This window comes from Centruroides sculpturatus, unplaced genomic scaffold (assembly GCF_000671375.1).
Source record: "Centruroides sculpturatus isolate CEXI.00-Female unplaced genomic scaffold, Cexi_2.0 scaffold1065, whole genome shotgun sequence".
NCBI classification, from domain to species: Eukaryota; Metazoa; Arthropoda; class Arachnida; order Scorpiones; family Buthidae; genus Centruroides; species Centruroides sculpturatus.
Genome location: NW_019385242.1, coordinates 3,584 through 25,815, shown reverse-complemented (window position 1 = coordinate 25,815; position 22,232 = coordinate 3,584). Strand labels below are relative to the sequence as shown.

The 22,232-nt window shown below is 33.1% G+C and overlaps 1 protein-coding gene across 1 annotated transcript; it reads right to left on the bottom strand.

Annotated features, from left to right (window-relative positions):
* Window positions 1–217: 217 nt before the first annotated feature.
* Window positions 218–21,351, bottom strand: LOC111636625 (nose resistant to fluoxetine protein 6-like). Its single transcript, XM_023381908.1, has 13 exons — window positions 21,094–21,351; window positions 20,196–20,316; window positions 18,036–18,123; window positions 17,248–17,342; window positions 15,499–15,672; window positions 12,138–12,231; window positions 9,272–9,358; window positions 9,021–9,183; window positions 8,164–8,243; window positions 4,569–4,688; window positions 4,350–4,473; window positions 289–475; window positions 218–246 (listed from the first exon to the last, which is right to left on the bottom strand). Exons 1-13 carry the CDS (start codon window positions 21,349–21,351, stop codon window positions 218–220), a joined length of 1,620 nt encoding a protein of 539 aa, XP_023237676.1.
* Window positions 21,352–22,232: the final 881 nt, after the last annotated feature.

The following is a 22,232-nucleotide window of genomic DNA, read 5'->3' as shown; positions in this document are numbered from 1 at the left end:
TTTTTGTTATAGTCATTAAAAAATATTCTCACGCTAAACCTATTACAGCTTAAAAATCTTTCTTGTGTAAAAATTATAATTATATATATGTGTATATATATAAGCGTTTAACTCTATTCATTAGATCACGTACGTAAGTAAAATATTACATAAATAAGAGTAATATTCACATGGAAATATTTAAGAATATTGGAAAATATATCGGTGCAATAGAATTTCACTCTCTTGATATTTCATCGATAAAAACTAAAATCGTATTCAACGTATATACGTTTATTGTGTACTTACCACCATTTCCAGTAATGCAGGCAACACAAAACCAAGCCAAACCAGCAGTCCAAGCAAACGGAGAAACACATTTGTGAAGTAAAATTATAGTTTCGTTCGAAGACAATTCATTTCTATAACCATGCATACCAAATAATACTACTCCTAATAAACCTACACTCAAAATCCACAGTAAGACACAAGTAATCTGAAATATAATAAATAATCATTACTAATGAACTTACAAGAAAATATTTTTGAAGGTCAATTCATACAAAAAGGTCCTATCATTACTCTATTATCTTTAATTATATAGCAGTGCAGTGCCAAAAACAGCTGGCACATATTAGAGCATACTCTTCATACGCTCTTATATAAAAGGTGGTATTATGAAACTCCATTTTCATTATAGTGAATTGTAAACAAGGTATCATAACTACGCCTACATTTTTTGTACGAAAAGTACTAGTAACTATTAAAATAAATGTTCCTAATTGGATTTTTTCGCTAGCATAACTATAAGTACGGATTTTGAAGACATCTGTAAAAAAGTCAATAAATAGATTTTGGGAAGATGGGTGGTAAAATGGAACTCCACTATATATTTTCAAAAAATGCTTTAATGTATCCAAAAATAAATAAAAAAGTACAAAAATAGTTAATTAATTACAAAATCATTTACTCCAATGTATTTTATTTTAAAAAATGCTTAAATAATAAAAAAGGATAAATGTACAACGAAGAAGCTAATCATTTACAAAAATCACAAATGTAATGCTCCTTTTCAGCATCAGCACAATCTTTATGTGCCCACACAATGCACATTAGACATTTCACCCACACCTCACCATGATCATCATCTTCAAACAACCCATCACAAAAACAGACAGGAAGCTGTTTTTGTGATGAGTTGTTTGCAGATGATGATCATGGTGTCTCCTTGTCAGGCAAGTCAAAAGAAGAATCAACAGATGAGGGGTTGTCAATTGAGTCGTCATTACTCGAAACGCTACTGACGTGTTGTCGCATTGCCTTGGGTGTTTTGTCTTATGTTGGCCTTTTAACACCGGAAGTTAAGGGCTGATCTTTTTGCACAATAGTCGATGTTGCTCCTCTTCCACGTTCCCTGCCACGACTCGAACTTTTTCCTCTGTTTGGTGGTTTTGTGTCTGTAGGTTTTGCCATAGACGCCTCCAAATTTGTCTTGTTAGAAGAGCTTGATTTCCTGCCTCTGTTCGATTTTTTTTGCTGAGGAATTGACACAATATCACTTGGAGAAACAGATAATGCCCTTACTGAACTTCCAGGACGTAAACTGGTAGTTGGAGTTGTTGGTGTAAGGCTTGGAGTACTTTGACATTGTGGAGTGACAGAGTTTGAGGATGATCCTGGTATTTGCATTATCATGACTTTAGTTGGTGCATCCTCAATAGCAGCATGATCTGCAGCAATGAAATCATCATCTGTAAAACGTGTCTATTAAATGGTCATATGCCAGTGACTTTGAAGCCATTCACGGTATATAAACCATTGGTGCACTGTAGATAAGCAGTTTTTAAAAGTCCTGTGATGTCGTAAGGCATGAGACGTTTAACTTCAAGAATCGTGTGTTGATGTACTGCCTCTCTGTAGAACGTCTTGAGTGGTCCCATGAATGTTCTATCTAACAGTTGTAATTTGTGTGCTGTGTGAGGTGGTAAAGAAATTATTGAAACGTAGTTCTTCCTTCTAATTCAAATCACATCCATATTTCTAGTGTGGAAATAATGCCCATCTAGAATCAGCAAAATGGACGATGCTGCGGTAGGTTTCGTCTTAGCTAGGAAATGTTCGAACGATTGTGTGAATAAATTTGCCTGAACCAATCCTGAGGGATGGACTCTACCAATGGCTCCTGGTGGAGCACCTCTCATCAATTGGTCAGACATATTTTTCCGAGGAAAAATTATCAATGAAGGGAGGAAAGATCCCCCAGCATTCATAGCACAAATCACTATTACCAGTTATCCACGTACTGCCGCAGTCAAAGCACCAATTTGTCGCTTCCCTTTCAACTCAATAACCTGTGGCACTTTGAACTGCATGACACTGAACCCCGTTTCGTCAACATTCCAGATTTTATCAGCCTCATATCTGTGCTTCTCGTACTCTGATTCTAGGAGGTCAAAAAATGGCAAAACCCTCTCGTTGATGAAGCTTTTTGTGCGGGCGTATGACAGACCCTGTGGGTCTTCTTAGAGACAGCTGTTCTTTATGGCGGCTCAAAAAATGATCTAGCCAAGACCATTCTTCAAGCACCTCTTTAAACTGGTTTGGAATGTTTTGACGCATAGCTAGCTGGAACACCATTCTCCTCAAATCCAGACTTGTGAGTCCATAAAATATGGCCTCCATCGACAATGTATATTCCACCAGTTCTTTTTCGATATCCTCAGGAAGAACTGGCTTTCAAATTGCTCCGGAATGTCTGTTTGCAAAGAGAAAGTTCGCAGAGTACATTTTAGCACTTCATAACATTTTGCAGCTATCTTCAGCCCCATTTTCTTGTCTCTTACGATACTCACTGCCTCTGCCATAGTTTCCTGGCTCCATGTTTGTCTCTTTGTGTTTGTCTTTGGCTTGTTCAGTTAGACTCTAGGCATCTAAAAATTTAAAAAAAATCAATTTAAAAAAATCAGTTTGAAAGAACACTTTTATCTATCCAGAACAGCCTTTATAACCAAACTAACTTCAGAATTTAGCTAGATCTACTTATCTATAGTGATAACTACTAGGCATCTATTTCTAATTTTTTCATTTTCTTTCTATTTTTTCATTCATCTATCACATACTTTTACAAAAATTATTCCGTGGTTTGAATTTGTTGGTAATATGGAACCCAACTTTTCTGGGGTCCGTATTTCACACATTGCCATCTTGGATTAACTTATTTCTGCCGACACCAAATTCTAAAATCGTGAACATCAGACAGATTAACATGTACCACTAGGTCTCTAGAACGGGACAAATCATCAGTGAACCTAGAACTACACGATTAATATTTTAAAAATAATTAAATTTACTTACCATTCAAAAGTTTGGAATTGCTAAAAACACAAATGTCCTGTTTCGCTAAGAGCAAATAACTGAAGTGGGATGAGTCTTCCCCTTGCTATGGATGTCTGCCTAGTGCAGTTCAGCCGCAATCTGCTAGAGTTCGCCTCTATTATCAGTCTGAAATGGAAGAGTTCCATAATGCCACCTTCCGGTCTACGTGCCAGCTTGTTTTGGCACTGCATTACTGTGTCAATGTAAATGACAACTCTATAGTAACTTTTACTTTCGCTTTTATTAAACATAAAAAACGCTTTCCATTCTATGAAAGGTTTTAAAAAAATAGTGAGTTATTTAGGTACTTTGTAAAAGTTAATGCTGATTTTGCTTGTCGATAAAAGCCTACTCGGATATACTGTTATAAGTGCGAAAATTGTTTTAAGGATAGTATTTTATACTGTAATTCACTATGAAAACATCATAGATGCAAGGATCTAAAGTTTAGGTTATTTCTATCTTCATACAATGCTAATTCTGCACCATTGGATTTCTTGCTGTTCCAAAAAGTAAGAATACAAGCAACCCTCGACTTTCGGACGTAACTCTTTCCTTAAAACATGTAAGAAATCCGAACAATACAATTGTAAGTGATAAAGAAAATTCCGTTCTTAGGAAGTTAAAATAAAAATATAAACTTTCATATTAAGAACTGAAAAGTTTCAACCTTTTAGAGTGAATATCTCACGTTATAAAACCGTTAAAATCATGGAGTTAACACCCAAGGAACAATAGTTTGCAGCTTTAAAAGCAAAACTAGTATAAAGGACTACTGTACGATAGGTCAAAATTTTTGTTTATCAGTTGAAAATGTACGAAAATTCAAATTTGACATAGGAAACGTGATTCAGAAATATCACGATGTTATGCAAATTATAAAAGAAAGAGTTCTCTGAAACTCGAGAGGCACTTGCATACAGGGCCGCGGAGATCTGGGAATTTTTCTCTGTCATAGAGATAATAAGACAATAATAAGAATGAAGTTAACTTACTTTTCCAAATTTAGCTTTTCTGTCATTTGAAAAATGGGAGCCAAGTAATAATCCGAAACAATAAGAACTTAGATGAGAAAAGTAAGGTTTATCGTAATTCTTGTAAGTATAATTAAATATTGTGCTGAAATAATAAAAAAAATTAATTTATTTCATTAAATTTTTCTAAAATTAGTACGTATATATTATTCATAAATTAATAGTATACGAATATATTACTCCATATTGAAAGACATTCCTATCATTAAATAATGTTTCTTGAGCCAAATGTTTGATACATGCGATGCAACGCCTGTTGCTGTTAAAATAATCATGACGTAAATTCCAATTCTTGGTTGTCTGGAAAAATTTTGCAGGTAAGATTAAAAATATTCTGTATATTTATAAAATATTGTATATGCATTTACAATTGCAAAAACGAAAGAATCGTTTTGTAATTATTTTCAAACTAAACTGAAATTTAAAAAGAATTGTAGCATTATTGTAACCAGTTAAATTTCAGGCGATTGTTCCAAGTCATCAGTTGAATTGTTATGTAATCGACAGTGAATTCTGTTTCTAATACTCAGCTTTTGTGGTCAGGTTTATAAGAAATGTAGCCAGCATCAATTTTGTTTGTGGCAATTATAAGGGTTGCAATATACTCTTCATGAATGAATGGTAGGAAGGTTGAGAACACTAATGCAGATCGAACACAATACGAATATTTTGCGATTGGACTGTTTGTGGACACAGCGCACTTTAATAACATTTTCCTCCAGCAACATGTCATGTGTTATAGCATTTCCAAACAAAAACGTCTACCTCCATCAAGAGTCGTGCGGCTCTCACTTTTTCTTGGTTATGGGAGAAAAAGAACGCCATAGAACAACGGATGTCACTACTCGCTACTCATAAATTAGCGCTAGTATTGTGCGAGCCGTTGCTAATTGGTTGTTGACGACAATTTCTCAGGTTTCCGAACTTTCGAGAAAATCGATAATGGCCAACTTCCTTATCCGGAAACACATTTTGTAACGTCAAAATCGGCTAACAGATCACGTTGGGAATAGAACTCGTGTAGTGTTCGTCCCGCTTTCGGCATAATCCTGCCATTTTGGGGATCTGAATCGAATCTGTGTATTGAACCTCCATCATTTACAAGAGAAGTACTGATTCTTACAAGTACTTTAATTGACAACAAAGCCTTTGGTGCACTCAGCTCACATAACTATAATACTAGTTTGAATATACACGAAAAAGCAATAAAATGTTTTATAAGATAAGTACTTATCAACAATATATTGTAGTTAATTATATAATATTTCATAATATTAAATACAACTTACTTGGAATGAATAAAATGTATTGGTACTGTAAGGATCGTTAGTTGCATTAATGCGTGTAAAAACCAGAAATGCTCTGTATACTATTAAATAATAGATATAAATATGATTAATATAGTACATTTAAACTTCCTATAATAATAATAATATAAAAGTTAAAGAAAATTTCATTCATTCATTGCTAATTTGTAAATTATTGTCATTAAAAAATACTTCAATTATATTACCATTTTTAAACTGAATATATAAAATCACTGAACATTGATGGTCACGGGTTCAGTCCTCACCAATATGCTGCCCCAGTGAAATTCTCTCGGTTTTATTCCCCTGTGTAATACTTAAATAGAGGCAACCACACCATAGAAAATTTTCCACGAATGACTTTTATGAGAAAGTGGTGCCGATTTAGGTATTAGATACATAAAAATTCCCGGTAATCTCCACATGGTCAACCTTGGTTAAGCGCAAACCTTTCACCATATACGTGTTCAGTGATTTCGCCCACCCCGTTACTAGAAAGTTAGGTAACGACACTGTTGTGCTTCTAATTACGAAGTGGACCATAAATTAACGCAACAAATATCTCCAGCAAATGGCTGGTGAATTTATTTGTGGATGCACAAAAAGTAGCCCTGAATTAACACAGAACCAACATCAGGCACATAGAAAAAAACACGTTCGACAGACGAACGCTACAAACCTTTTTCTTTAAAAGTGCGCGAGAGAGAGAGTGCACCCTCTTAGTAGTTTTTATTTAAAATAAAATAAAACAAAATATCTTCTGTTGGTCCGAACAGACACATTGAAAATATTGTACAATACTTTTAAAAATATGAAAAATAATTTTATTTCTTACAGTATAATAAGTTTGATAAAAGTTCTGAATGTGAACAAAGAATTTCCACCAATTTTTCTCTGCAAATTCTGCTTCGCGTACGACATAATGCCAAACTGGCCCATCACCAAGCTGAGGGAGAATGAGAAATGCAGCAAAAGCACCGAAAATTGGCACCGTAAATCTTAAAATTATAAATAAACGTATTAAAATTACAAATTACAAAATTACAAACAAAAATAATACATAAAATCTTAAAATATTTATTCTTACCTAATGTATTTTTTAATCAGGAAGTATAAGTAATGTATAATTGAATTTCCTTCAATTTTCCATGCATTATAAAATACTAAAAATCCACTAAAAGAAAAAAAATTCGAATTAATTTCATTTCTAATAACGAAAAAAATGTTGCAAAGTATGAACCATAAGAATCACAATTGGGGTGTTCCCGAAACTGCTCGAATTGAGTGGATTGGATTGGTGCAAGGGCACGTTTTTCGAATTTAGTTTATGTCGGTTTATCGATGTTAATGACGACGAAATTTGGTGCTAACAGACGAAAACGGTTTTGTACCTTTCAAAACATAAATGCCAACGTCATTTGACGTTACGCATTATTGTTAGCGCACTTTCCCGACGATAAATAGAACGTCGAAAGTCGCCAAAACATAACTGCTGCATGTGAGACCGTTGCTCGAATTTTTGCAGTTTTAAAAGAAGAAGGTTATGAAAGTTGATGAAATTCTAGGCTGATATGTAATTATTTTCAAACTAAACTGAAATTTAAAAAGAATTGTAGCATTATTGTAACCAGTTAAATTTCAGGCGATTGTTCCAAGTCATCAGTTGAATTGTTATGTAATCGACAGTGAATTCTGTTTCTAATACTCAGCTTTTGTGGTCAGGTTTATAAGAAATGTAGCCAGCATCAATTTTGTTTGTGGCAATTATAAGGGTTGCAATATACTCTTCATGAATGAATGGTAGGAAGGTTGAGAACACTAATGCAGATCGAACACAATACGAATATTTTGCGATTGGACTGTTTGTGGACACAGCGCACTTTAATAACATTTTCCTCCAGCAACATGTCATGTGTTATAGCATTTCCAAACAAAAACGTCTACCTCCATCAAGAGTCGTGCGGCTCTCACTTTTTCTTGGTTATGGGAGAAAAAGAACGCCATAGAACAACGGATGTCACTACTCGCTACTCATAAATTAGCGCTAGTATTGTGCGAGCCGTTGCTAATTGGTTGTTGACGACAATTTCTCAGGTTTCCGAACTTTCGAGAAAATCGATAATGGCCAACTTCCTTATCCGGAAACACATTTTGTAACGTCAAAATCGGCTAACAGATCACGTTGGGAATAGAACTCGTGTAGTGTTCGTCCCGCTTTCGGCATAATCCTGCCATTTTGGGGATCTGAATCGAATCTGTGTATTGAACCTCCATCATTTACAAGAGAAGTACTGATTCTTACAAGTACTTTAATTGACAACAAAGCCTTTGGTGCACTCAGCTCACATAACTATAATACTAGTTTGAATATACACGAAAAAGCAATAAAATGTTTTATAAGATAAGTACTTATCAACAATATATTGTAGTTAATTATATAATATTTCATAATATTAAATACAACTTACTTGGAATGAATAAAATGTATTGGTACTGTAAGGATCGTTAGTTGCATTAATGCGTGTAAAAACCAGAAATGCTCTGTATACTATTAAATAATAGATATAAATATGATTAATATAGTACATTTAAACTTCCTATAATAATAATAATATTAAAAGTTAAAGAAAATTTCATTCATTCATTGCTAATTTGTAAATTATTGTCATTAAAAAATACTTCAATTATATTACCATTTTTAAACTGAATATATAAAATCACTGAACATTGATGGTCACGGGTTCAGTCTTCACCAATATGCTGCCCCAGTGAAATTCTCTCGGTTTTATTCCCCTGTGTAATACTTAAATAGAGGCAACCACACCATAGAAAATTTTCCACGAATGACTTTTATGAGAAAGTGGTGCCGATTTAGGTATTAGATACATAAAAATTCCCGGTAATCTCCACATGGTCAACCTTGGTTAAGCGCAAACCTTTCACCATATACGTGTTCAGTGATTTCGCCCACCCCGTTACTAGAAAGTTAGGTAACGACACTGTTGTGCTTCTAATTACGAAGTGGACCATAAATTAACGCAACAAATATCTCCAGCAAATGGCTGGTGAATTTATTTGTGGATGCACAAAAAGTAGCCCTGAATTAACACAGAACAACCAACATCAGGCACATAGAAAAAAACACGTTCGACAGACGAACGCTACAAACCTTTTTCTTTAAAAGTGCGCGAGAGAGAGAGTGCACCCTCTTAGTAGTTTTTATTTAAAATAAAATAAAACAAAATATCTTCTGTTGGTCCGAACAGACACATTGAAAATATTGTACAATACTTTTAAAAATATGAAAAATAATTTTATTTCTTACAGTATAATAAGTTTGATAAAAGTTCTGAATGTGAACAAAGAATTTCCACCAATTTTTCTCTGCAAATTCTGCTTCGCGTACGACATAATGCCAAACTGGCCCATCACCAAGCTGAGGGAGAATGAGAAATGCAGCAAAAGCACCGAAAATTGGCACCGTAAATCTTAAAATTATAAATAAACATTAAAAATTACAAATTACAAAATTACAAACAAAAATAATACATAAAATCTTAAAATATTTATTCTTACCTAATGTATTTTTTAATCAGGAAGTATAAGTAATGTATAATTGAATTTCCTTCAATTTTCCATGCATTATAAAATACTAAAAATCCACTAAAAGAAAAAAAATTCGAATTAATTTCATTTCTAATAACGAAAAAAATGTTGCAAAGTATGAACCATAAGAATCACAATTGGGGTGTTCCCGAAACTGCTCGAATTGAGTGGATTGGATTGGTGCAAGGGCACGTTTTTCGAATTTAGTTTATGTCGGTTTATCGATGTTAATGACGACGAAATTTGGTGCTAACAGACGAAAACGGTTTTGTACCTTTCAAAACAGAAATGCCAACGTCATTTGACGTTACGCATTATTGTTAGCGCACTTTCCCGACGATAAATAGAACGTCGAAAGTCGCCAAAACATAACTGCTGCATGTGAGACCGTTGCTCGAATTTTTGCAGTTTTAAAAGAAGAAGGTTATGAAAGTTGATGAAATTCTAGGCTGATATCACAAAGAGAAAATCTTTACTATTAAATAAATATCCAGCTCATCTTTAAACTTTTAATAAGAATCCAAAAATCTCCAAGTTCACTTATAATCAAAACATCAAGAACATCATGAAACAAGTTTAGACTAATCATGAAACTATATTAGAGTGTTTTTGTCGGACAAAAACACTCTAATATAGTTTTCAAAAGAGCTCCTAATTTATAGAGTATTTTAAATGATAAAGACAAGATTTAAAATGACGAAAAAAAGGACGTATATAAAATTCGATTTGTACCGTGTTTCCCCGAAAATAAGACATCCGCAGAAAATAAGACCTAGCACTGGTTTTGCTGAATTGCGAAATATAAGACCTCCCCCTGAAAGTAAGACCTAGCAAAGTTTCTTTTAGTCGTAACGGTCATCGACAGATGGTTGAAAGTGGCCGTTGGCTTTTTGAAAGTACAGCTGATTGGTCAGCAGACAATTACGCCACACAGCATGATTTGCATAAGACTATGGCTTGGGAATCACAGATTTGCATAACGTTACGGCTGGTGATGGCTAATTGGTCGGCCGGGAATCACGCCACATGACATTTGCATAGTGCTACGGTTCAGTAAGCACTAATTGGTCATCGAGTCCGATGTTGACGCTATAAAAAGGCGACAGTTCGACACACCGGATATACGTCACTCTCGCCTAAGTTCGACTTGGGAATTTTTTTGTTCAATAATAAATGTGAATTCTTCTTCCTGGAAAAAATAAGGTCTTCCCTGAAAATAAGACCTAGCGCATTTTTCAGAGCAAAAATTAATATAAGACACTGTCTTATTTCCGGGGAAACACGGTAGATAAAGAATTAGGAATTAAGAAGGACTATATTGAGGTCACAAGAAGGAATTTAGCTATCAGACATAAGGAGCCCAAATATGACATTAATAAAGAGCACTGCAACACAGTTTTATCCTGTATGGTACATGCAGAAGACTGTAGTAAAATAAAATGAAGCAACTATCCTCAGGGCTGTGCTTTCACCAACATTAGCAATGCACGAAGAAAAAATCGAAGTCTATAAAAGTAAATTAAAGGCTGGTTGTATTAAAACCTTACTGTTTATGATATGAGCAATTCCAAAAGAAAAGTTTTTCTCAATAAAAGCAATTCCAAAATTTTTTTTCAATGCTCTTCTCAATTGCAGCTATTCCAAAATTAATTTTTCTTTTCCAATACTCTTGTTAATTGTCATAAATAACTAATCGTTAAATGCTGGTAGCCGTGTAAATCATGCCACAGAAGAAATTGATTTTTTGTTATAGTCAAACCTAGGTTTTCGAATTTAATTCGTTCCTAAAAGTTGTTCGAAAAGCTATTTGTTCTATAAACGAAACAAATTTTCTTATAAGAAACAATGTAAGCTGTATTTCATGCATAAAAATGTCTTCACATGCAATGTAATATAATATTAAATTGCATGTGTAGGCATTAAAAATTTTTCTTATTTAATTTGAATTAAGAACCTTTAAACACGAATTTGTGAATTTCATTAATATTACGCGAATGTCAATTAACGAGGTTTTTGTTAATTAATTTGAATTATATTCAATTGCCACGCGTACCGAAAAACTGAAATATTGATAGTATCTTACTCGCATGAGCATTGAAATATAATTTGAATAATAACGTCAACTATGGTTCGAGTCGTGACGTATAATGACGCCAGCGATTTCGGCGCCACTAACTTCTGAATCGATAATCCGATCGTTGATTGATCGGGCCGTCGACATTTTTTTAACACGGTAAGTATAAGGGAATGACCGTCTACGGGCGGCTGTTACCGAATAGCTTGTTCGGAAACCGAGTTATCGTACGGCAACCGGGCAAATATGGCGTTCAAAAAAGTTCATAAACAGAGAAGTTCGAACCCGAGATTTGACTGTACATCGTCGCCTTCAAAGACGACGATATTGTTAACATCGTAAACGTCGTGGCCAATACTAATATAGAAAAACACACCCCAGATCAAGATCCTAAAAATTTTTTTAAGGCCACCTGTCCTGGATATATTGTGCCGGTCTGTCTCCAGGACCATCGACAACTTGTACGGAGCCCTGACTGAAAAGGCCCCCATTTTCCTTTTGTTTAAACAAATGAAATAAATAGAACAGACTAAAGTTTTAGGAGTAGTATCTACTGAGGACCACTAAGTTTACTCCTCTCCGGAGGAAAATCCCCAACTCAGCCCTACCGCCAGCTCTTCATGTCTACCACCCGGTTATTCTTGTTGTAATCCTTTATTATAAACAATTTTTTATCTTGTTATAAATTATTCTAAAATTATTAGATAATTAAAATAATCGCCTTAAATTTATAAAAAGAATATAAAACTTTATATAAAGTACCTGATAAAGAAAAAAGTTTCAATCATTGTTATTGATAACGACGCTATTTCAACAGCGGTATTATCAAACAATTCCACAACGTCGTAGGGTTTTTCTACAATAAATTAATTAAATAATTTTAAATATCAAATAAAATATTTGTGTATATTTTTATAGCAGTATACAAATTTCAGTAATTTAATGTAAATTAAAACAAAAAAATACAAATATAAACATTTTAAATACTGTATTTCTGCTATTGATTACACTGGACAACAAAAAAAATATTTTTGAAGGTTTCCTTTATTTCGTGAGTGAAATCTTACTAATTTTGGGGTGAGAAAATTGAATATGACGAAGAAAAATTTTTATTAGCTCTAGTTTCTGTGGTATACAATAAGTGATTTTAACAGCATAAGAGAAAACAATACATTTTAATTACACATGCTAACAACATTGAAAGTGCTTTTGAATTTTTTTAAATTACAGTAACATTCTGTGTTCTAAATTAGTAGAAGAATACCTGGCAGGTGATTCGGTGTGAAGAGAATCATGTGGTGACTTTATGAGATTGTTTTCTTTTGGCTTGCCTCTTGTAAGTGAGTTCTGGTGCATCCCTACACACAGACCAGCAATAATCCGCAAGCAATGCTTTATTTCAATGGCCCTGATATCTTTGTTCTAATACAGAAATATCCTGGTGGAATCTTTCCTCATGTTCATCATTGACAGCTCCACAACTAGGAGTGAAAAAGTCTAGGTGGGAATTGAGAAAATGGATTTTGAGGGACATGTTGCATCTGAGTTGATGTTTTTCCAGAAGTATTGTTACCAACTGAGTGTAGTTATCGTCTCTAACGTGTTGCCTAAGAATCCACGAATAACTCCCTTTAAGGCTTCCCAAGCTTCCTTTTGTTTTCCTTCCAAAACTTGGTCAAACGCGGGATCCTTTACAAGTTTTCGAATTTGTGGCCCAACAAAAATACCTTTCTTAACCTTTGCATTACTCAATCTAGGAAATTTATCTCTTAAGTACTTAAAAACCTGTCTTTTCTGGTTCATACCTTTGACAAAAGTTTTCATTAAACCCAACTTGATATGAAGGGGTGAAAAAAAAAACATTTTTTGGGTCCACGAGAGGCTCGGCAACGATATTTTTCTTAGTAGAGTCAAGACTTCTTGCAAGCCAGTCCGCTTGAATGTAATGTAATTTCCTATCCCTACTGTCCCACATACATAAAAAGCAACAGTGTACCCCAGTTTCATTCGTAAGAGTACAGCGATGACTTTTAGATCGCCACATATTTTCCACTTGTGCTCAGCATAATTGATTGAGTCAAGGAGGACTGTCATGTTTGCATAAATATATATTCTATAATAGAGTATAGTTTTATTATATGCTGATCTCAGGAGTTTTACACGAAAAACGCCAACGAAAATTTGAAATAATTGAAGATTCACTATTTTGTAATGAAAGATTTTTTTACAAATTTTACTATAAAACTACTCTCATATATTTTGTATTATTTAGATTACGTCAATCATTTTAAATTATAATTTAAAATGAATAAAAGTTTTAAATCTTTCGCGGACCATATTTTAGCTCTTGCGGACCACTGGTTGGGAACTGCTGCTCCAAAGCAAGAGCTAATCGGACATTTTTATAGTGATTTTTGAATTAAGCAAATGAAAATACATAAGAATATGTTAATTTTGAGCCTGAAACAAAATCATTGTTGTCCAGTGTTTTCTAAAAAATCGATTGCAATGTACAAAATTATTTAATGAATATATTAATAAGTAAAGAATTTCAAATAATTTTAACTGTAATTTCATGACATATGGTATGCCTATTGGCTGCATTAGTAACGAAGGAAAACAAAATACAATAGTATTTTCCCAACAGTGTACTGTTCTTATGTTTCACAGCCAGTGCACTAATCTACCCTTAGTTTAAATATATTAATGACATCTTATTACACTAAATGGGAGGCCTTTAAATCAACTTGGAAGATGAAAGAGTTGTCCGTTTTACGTAAGACAATGCAGCACATAGAGATCTGCCAAGGACACTTGATATGGAAAACTATTGGGACAGGTGAATAAACACCGGGAAACTTCACGTGGAAAATTTGTTAGCAAGACGCGTACATGCAACCAACTACCAGATTTAGTGATTTTATCCACCTTTCACTGGTAGGCAGAATACAAGATTCAAATTATTTATTTATTAATATTACAAATTCTTCCTTCTTATAAATTGGATTGTTTTCCATACAGTAAGTATTTTCACGTTTGTTTAAGAAAATGTATTAAGAGTCAATTAAATTTAATTTTAAAATACGTGTATTCAGAATGATTATGGTCACTTTGAGTTCAAATTTTTGTATTAAATAACGTAAATAAAATTGTTACTTCCTGCAATAGCCTTTAGTGTAACACTGCAAATTGAAAAAATACAATTTCTTAAGCTGTCTTTAATTTATTATCATATGATAACTTAAAGATTAATTAATTAAAAGTTTTAAGTTTAGCTAGTAAATGAAATTATTTTCTAATTACACTTCTCTTGTTTTCATGAATTCTGTTAGTAAATAGGGATAAATGGAATATGCTTTTCAGGCATTATCGCAGCTGGTCTGTTTAATCTTAGTCTCATATTTAAAATTTGTTAAAAATGATTTATATTATTGTAGCCTCATTACCAAAGAGCCAATTTTCCATAAAACCTCCGGGAGGTGACCCACTATTGGCAGATTACCCATGTGTGGTGTTGCTGTATCTCATTAAACAATGCAAACAGTATGATTATATTTTTTGTGTAGTAAGAGAAACGTTACTAGTTTAGTAAACTTATTTCATAAATATAATTCAAAGTTTAATTCTGATTTGGTTTTTCATTATATAAGAAACCTCAACTTTGTCATAACAATCCTATCTTACTCTAAAAGACTTAGAAATAGAAGTTTATTATACCTGCAAGCTGTACTGATAAAGCACTTGTTAAAATATAAAAAATAAGATATATTAAGCCACATTTGCAATTGAATAGTCTGTTAGAAAGACGATAGCTCACTTTACGACGATTAAAAAGCTGTCGTAAAAGCAAGCCGTTATGTTTCTAACAGATACATTATCATAAATTGAGGGTATATTCCTGTAGATACCAGTTTCGACTAAGTAATGCCAGACAGTTGTCTGTCCTAATTGACTGTCCATTAACATTTAAGGTTTTTTGTCGGATTCGACCTGCTTTCTTTTAAAGCATGCCTTCATATACATGCCAACTATGAAATTTACCGATGTTTTTTATCTAAACTTCTCATGTCAAATGTATCAAATATTTCATATTATTAAGAAATATGCAAATTAAGAGACTTACCTGCGAGCGCTGGCATCATTAATCGGTAACTTAATGAGTGTGCATACACAATTATACAAACAAGAAGAAACTTTAGACCACTGAAACACGCTATTCTTTCATCAGTATTGGTAGAACAAAGAATTTGATAAGATTTGCGTATAGATATGGCCAAAAAGTATTCTTTTAAGTTTCCTAAAATATAGAAATTGTTATATGAATCGATCGATTATAAAAAGTGAAATTCTCTCGGTTTTATTCCCCTGTGTAATACTTAAATAGAGGCAACCACACCATAGAAAATTTTCCACGAATGACTTTTATGAGAAAGTGGTGCCGATTTAGGTATTAGATACATAAAAATTCCCGGTAATCTCCACATGGTCAACCTTGGTTAAGCGCAAACCTTTCACCATATACGTGTTCAGTGATTTCGCCCACCCCGTTACTAGAAAGTTAGGTAACGACNAATTACGTAAAGTATATCTTCGATTTCTTTATTGTAGTAAGGAATAATATACAGACCGTACATTATTATATTAGTTCCATGTATAATGACAGAGTAGTGAAGTAAACAACACATTAGCAACAATAATAAATAGCAGTGTTACCCAAAAGTTGATGACCCTAGAATTATGTAACGTTTTTATAAACACTCCGTCCCTTTGTTACGCATCGTAACGATTACCTGCATACCCATCTAGCCATATCTGCGTACGAAATTTATGGACAGTCCCTATATACACAGCAAAGGATTTAAGTAATCAATTATTCAATTTCCTTAATTAGTTAAAGACTAATTTTATAGAATTCTTATAGAACATGATACACAGCTAATTCACACAGAACGAAAGATATACATAAGTATTGGCGATAAAACAGGAGATGCAACTCTATAAAGAAAGTATTATCAGATTAAAGTTCATTGTATCGGAAAATAATAAGCGTGATTTCATTAATGAAGGTCATGAGTTTGGTGCATCGTAACTGCTCCTATAATTCGTTCTATTTTCTTCGAAAGAATTGTGAATTCCACTGCATTTATTTGGGGGGTTGTATAAAAACTCAATGGCGTTGAACTTCCTAAAAATGAATTCCAGAAATGCGACTTTCTATATAGCCAGGAATCTATACCTACGTTTAAGAGTTTGTTTCTTCATCTCTCGTAGCAACTATATTTGCTCGATGTAATACCCGAATTCTTTACTGTTTAATAAAGATTACACGATAATAAACCTGCACATTTGCTATACTGAAGGAAAACACCGTAAAGAAATTCATACAAACAGAAAAGGGATGCTAAGATTCTCTGAGAAAAACGTGTATCTCATAATCGATATGATAAACAAAGATCATAATCCCCTAAATAATCACATAAATAGAACCAATAAACACTAGTTCTTTGTCGCGGGTTCGCACCTGATCAAAGGCATCAAAGTTTATTGCATTTTCTTCACTTGTCTAATATTTAAATAGATGCTAGTTTTCGGTAGAAAATCCTCCCGAAAAGTATGTTTCGTGTGTTTATGGGTTGCCCAACCTAATGAATTATCTATTCACCATAAATCGAATAATCAATCTAATTTATGTGTTTTTTTTCTCTCCTAATTCATGACATCTGTCTAATTATTAAAGCTTCGTTCTATATGAATCGCACTATACTTTAAAAAATATTTGAAGATTATATTAATTATAAATAAATTAATAAAATTTAGACTGTATTTTAATTATATTATTCAGAATTTTTGTTTAATTTTTAAATATTCTTACCTTTATTATTATTTTCGGGTATAAAATTATAATTTATCAACAATTCTATAATAGTAGCGATGATAACCATAATTATAAAAAAGCCAAATATGCCACTGTAAAATAAAATATATAATAACATCTGATATAATATAATTTCTATACTACATTAATAATATAAAATAATATAATTTTATCGCCATAGTGTATTTTCTCTATTAATTATATTTAAAGTTGAAGACACCAAAGAATCTCATTCTTACAATGTTAAGTGTTCTTAGTTATTCAATCTTACGTTTGATTGAAAATTATAGACAATTCCCATAATGAATTGTATGAATTAACAAAATAGTGTTTATCTTCTAAAACATTTTCTGTTCTAGGAGATAATGGAATCGAATCCGGACTACAAATGCCTGAATTTTGTACGAGTTCTGGCGGTGTCGTGGACTTTAAATGAAGATGATGCGGATGATTCCTAGGAATTCTAGATTGTTTCGCAGTTGCTGGACAGTCTGCGACCGCTCTGGTAGATTTACAGGTGGGCGGAATATCTAAAAGTTTTGTTTTCGCCTGTTATCTCCGACTAAATGGGTTTTCAGACCTCACTGCTGGCTGTATTCCTCCCAAAGTTTATTTATTATTTACAGATATTTCCCAGTTTCAGGTATGAAATTGTGAAGAATTCTGAATCGATATTTACATTAAAACGGAAAAATAATACGTATTGTATGTTGGATGGAAAATATTCAAGTATATCTAAAGTTTTCTCATTCGTAATAATAACAACAGTAAAAGTAGAAACTTACATGCAGATTAATTGTGCTAAAGAAAATTTTCTTTCTTCTCCTTTCTCTTTGCACATAAACACCTTGGAAGGAATCATGTCTCCAAAAACTATAAAAACAAATTAAAACTTACAAATTCATAAAAAGTAACAAAACTTTGACATAATTTCAAAAAATAACTTATATAAATTTTTTCATAATAAATTAATTTTTATTTGATTTGGTTCGATAACGCGACACACACCATGAGCGATCTGGCATAAAGGAATGCTTCCAGAAGGGACTTCGTGTAAACAAATGATCTCTTTTGGGGTATTATATGGATGACGAAAACTGAGAAAACTCCATGTTTTCATCTCATTGATCAGAATAGTACCCGCAAGCAATTAATAGTGTTCCGTAGTTTTATCCATTCAACCATCAGTGAGCCATCTTAAATTTGAAGAGAATCGTTAATATTTTATCTATTTATTTTAGAAATTATAAGGTAAACCCACGAATATTTGCTTTTTCAATTTTGATTCCTTCTTCCTTTGATCATGAGTATCCAAACGACACCTTAATCAGTTCGCTCAAGTCAGCAGTATCGGTGACCAGGTGGTAAAGCTTTAATTATTCTTTTGCTTTACAAATTTTAGTCTATTTGGGCTTAGAACTTCTTTTCCTTATAACATTGTTCTGAATTATTTAATTTTTATTAAAATGTTATGAATTATTAATGTCTTGTACTGTACAAATTATATTTTGATTATCCTTCGATTTATTTTCACTATTTGCTTTTTACACATATTATGTTCGCATTATGTAATGCATATTTTATTTAATTTATAATAAGACAGTCTGAGGATAAATTATAAAGTTTGAAAACACGATATGAACTGACACTTATGAACAAGGTATCAATCGCCTGAAAAAATCTAAGGTAAAACATATGTGATAGATCTTACCTGTGGGCCATGTTAATTGCGATTGTTTTTACAACTTGCCAGTGCCGCCATATCCAGGCAGGTGCAACAGGTGCACCCGCACAGGACCCAATTGGAAGCGGGGCTCAAAATGCATATATTTGTTTTATTATTATCCCAAATTTAATTATTAAGGGACCTAAATGCAAATTTTTGCACACGGCACATAAATAGCTAGTTACGGCATTACATTTTAACACTTGTAAACATGCGCTTAATAACAAATATGACAATGTTAAGTACAATGAAAAAAGTAAGTCTTATTAAGGTCTTATCCACAACAAAAAAGTTTTCTTCTTAATATTTTATCTATTTATTTTAGAAATTATAAGGTAAACCCAGGAAGATTTGCTTTTTCAATTTTGATTCCTTCTCCCTTTGATCATGAGTGTCCCAAACCACACCTTAATCAGTTCGCTCAAGTCAGCAGTATCGGTGACCAGGTGGTAAAAAATGGGACCCATTCATAAATTTGCTCTTCAGGATTCGATCCTGGGTGGTCCAGAGCAATAAAAAGGCGCCATAACCATTTTGAATACCAAATAGTTTAGTGCAAAATGCCTCTTAACACTGATAATTAGTTAGGAGTTTGCGCCTCACTATTAGGCTACGAGTTTTTTTGGTGTTTTCATGCGTTTAATACCTAAATAGAAATCGGTTTTTCCCATATATATAAAGTCCTTCCTGGACGCATTTTACCTTAATAGATCGCCGACATATTGTATTGCCATGTCACACCATCTCAATCCTAACCGTTTCGGCCATCCAGATTTAAACCTTCAATATCATGCAATTATAGTTTTATACATTCCAAGAAAGAATAAGTGTAACACTCATGAGCGCAGCGCCCTATGATGCCACTATAAATGAAAATAACGACAATATATCTATCTTCGTTTATAATCTGTTAATTAACAGGGACGTCCAGAGGTTAACTGGGGCTGGGGGTATAGTAGGGATAGAGCTTTTTAGGTATTGGAATTCTAAAGAAATGAGATGCATGAAATGTTTCTTTATTAATAAAAAACAGTCTTAAAGATTTTATTTTCTGTTAATAAAACTAGCATTAATTTTATTGGAGTAGGAACCATTGCGGGCTCCCGAGTTTTTTCTGAATTAGAGGAAAATGCCCAGCTTTCCCCTTTTGACTGCCTTGATAGTTAATTAAAAATCGTTATATCAATAAAAATATAATAATAATTTTATAAAAACTTACTCCAAGTGAAAATGTTTTCTAAATCAGATTCGCTGCAAGTACTTGGAATACAAATGTCAAATCTCCAGTTGAGTCTCCAATGATTCAACAAAGATGCGTATTGTTCAAAAGTGAGCGGCTCCTAAAATTATATAATTGCATGTAATATAATCTAATACGAATAGTTCGCCATTTATCTTAAAATAATTACAATAAATAAACGTAAAGTTCCTTATAGAACTCATGAAGGTGTATTAAAGCTTCATTTTTTTTATGTGGGCTTTCTAGAGATAGTCAGCGTCATGTCCGACGCCGACACCTCATCGGCAATCTCGCTCACCCTCCATTATTCAGTAGAAAAAAAATTTGGTGAGCCTAAGATTCATAAACAGAAAAGATTCAACCGGGATTATTAGTCTAATGATGTACCATTGGGCTAATAAGATCAAATTAAATAAACAAGTAAACAAAATCAACAAATTATTTCGCTTTCGTTTTTATTTTTAACTCTTTCTCTCCTATGAAAACTACGAAATTGTTTTTCATACCCAATGTGGTACCCGCTCAGGCCAACAATGAGCAACCGGGTAGAGAGGGACAGAGAATGACATATCCAGAAATAGGATTCCCTAAAACATTCCGTTGTGCAACTCTCCAGATTTGAACCCAGTTGTTTAGAGCTAGTTCTTTAACCGCCTTAACCATCAGATCATCTATATAAATATATTTCTTTGAAGTCCTCGCCCATACATAATTGTGGCATTAAAAGTATTTTTGGCAACACTTAATATTTTTAACTATGTTCTTTTATGTTTTCCTATAATGCATGCAGAAATAAGCATTTTTTCATTTATTTATTGTGCTTTATTCAATCATCTTAAACTTCAAATTACTGTATTTAATTCTATAAAATACTCACCAGCATTTCCTTGAAAATTCTCACTATAGTAAAGTTTTCATAAACGTAAGCACGTTTTTCAAATAATTCCGTAATGTACAACATTACAGAACAATATTTCCCACGAATTACTCCAGAATTTTTCTTAGATCTTCTTTTATTACTTTCGATTACAATATTCAAACATTGGTCATAATCACCACGCATCCAAGGAGTTCCTCTTAACATTCCCGCTGGTGGTTTTCCAGCTGAATCAAGCACTAAATAATCGACAAACATAATTATTAATATGACGTAGTTATATAACAACACTCATTAAATCATTAAGATAATTTCAGTACAATTGTTACAAGTAGTTTTGAACATCTGCCGTTACAATACACCTTTTCTATAAAGTGTTTTTAAGCTTTTTCTCTCCATCGGCATTTAGAAAGTCCCTTTTAAGACCATCGTTGGTTTGGCCATGCCTACAAAAGGGTGACCACATATTGAAGGTCGTTTTCCGAAATAGCCAGAAATGACCAAGCCAAAAATTTCTGGGGTTTTTCAGCGCCCGATCTCAAACCCGGATTCTTCTTAGTGTTAGGATAACGTTTTGTACACCTAAACCATCCGGTTAGCATTCTATAGAATAAAACTTATATAGCCTCGTAAAGAAAACAATCGAATGTTTTGGGGGGTGTGAGTATGCATTTTAAAATATATGTAGTATGTAACTAAAAGAAATGAAGAACTAACACACCGAGCACTCAATTTATATTTTGTTTAACATGCTAGAGTTTTATTTTAACACGTCATTTCGTTATAATCTTTAGTATATTATTTCAAAGTTAAATATTTACATAAATAAAATTAATATTTAGGCCAATTCTAAGTATTGTGTCGTTACAATCGCATCTCTGTTGCTTTCACGTTGCACTAGGGCACCTTCTTCGATACAGGTATACGTATCTGCCATTTTGTGCTACAGTGTGGTGATGATTCACGTGTTATTGTTTATATAATTTTTCCTGATTCACGCCATGTATAATTTAAAATGGCGGCTAACAGTGCACTAAATCACACAAATTCTGGTAGAAAAGTATACAGAATTTTTCTTATTACAAAGGAAAGTGAAAGAATACACGCTGGGTTATTAATTCTCTGTGAGACATGTGAGC

Coding starts and splice junctions, on each gene's coding strand:
- LOC111636625 (XM_023381908.1), bottom strand. CDS start 21,351: ATGTTTGTCGATTATTTAGTGCTTGATTCAGCTGGAAAACCACCAGCG. Junction 4,474..4,568: donor GGAATGTCTTTCAATATGGA/GTAATATATTCG, acceptor TTATTATTTCAG/CACAATATTTAATTATACTT. Junction 247..288: donor CTGCATTACTGGAAATGGTG/GTAAGTACACAA, acceptor ATACGATTTTAG/TTTTTATCGATGAAATATCA.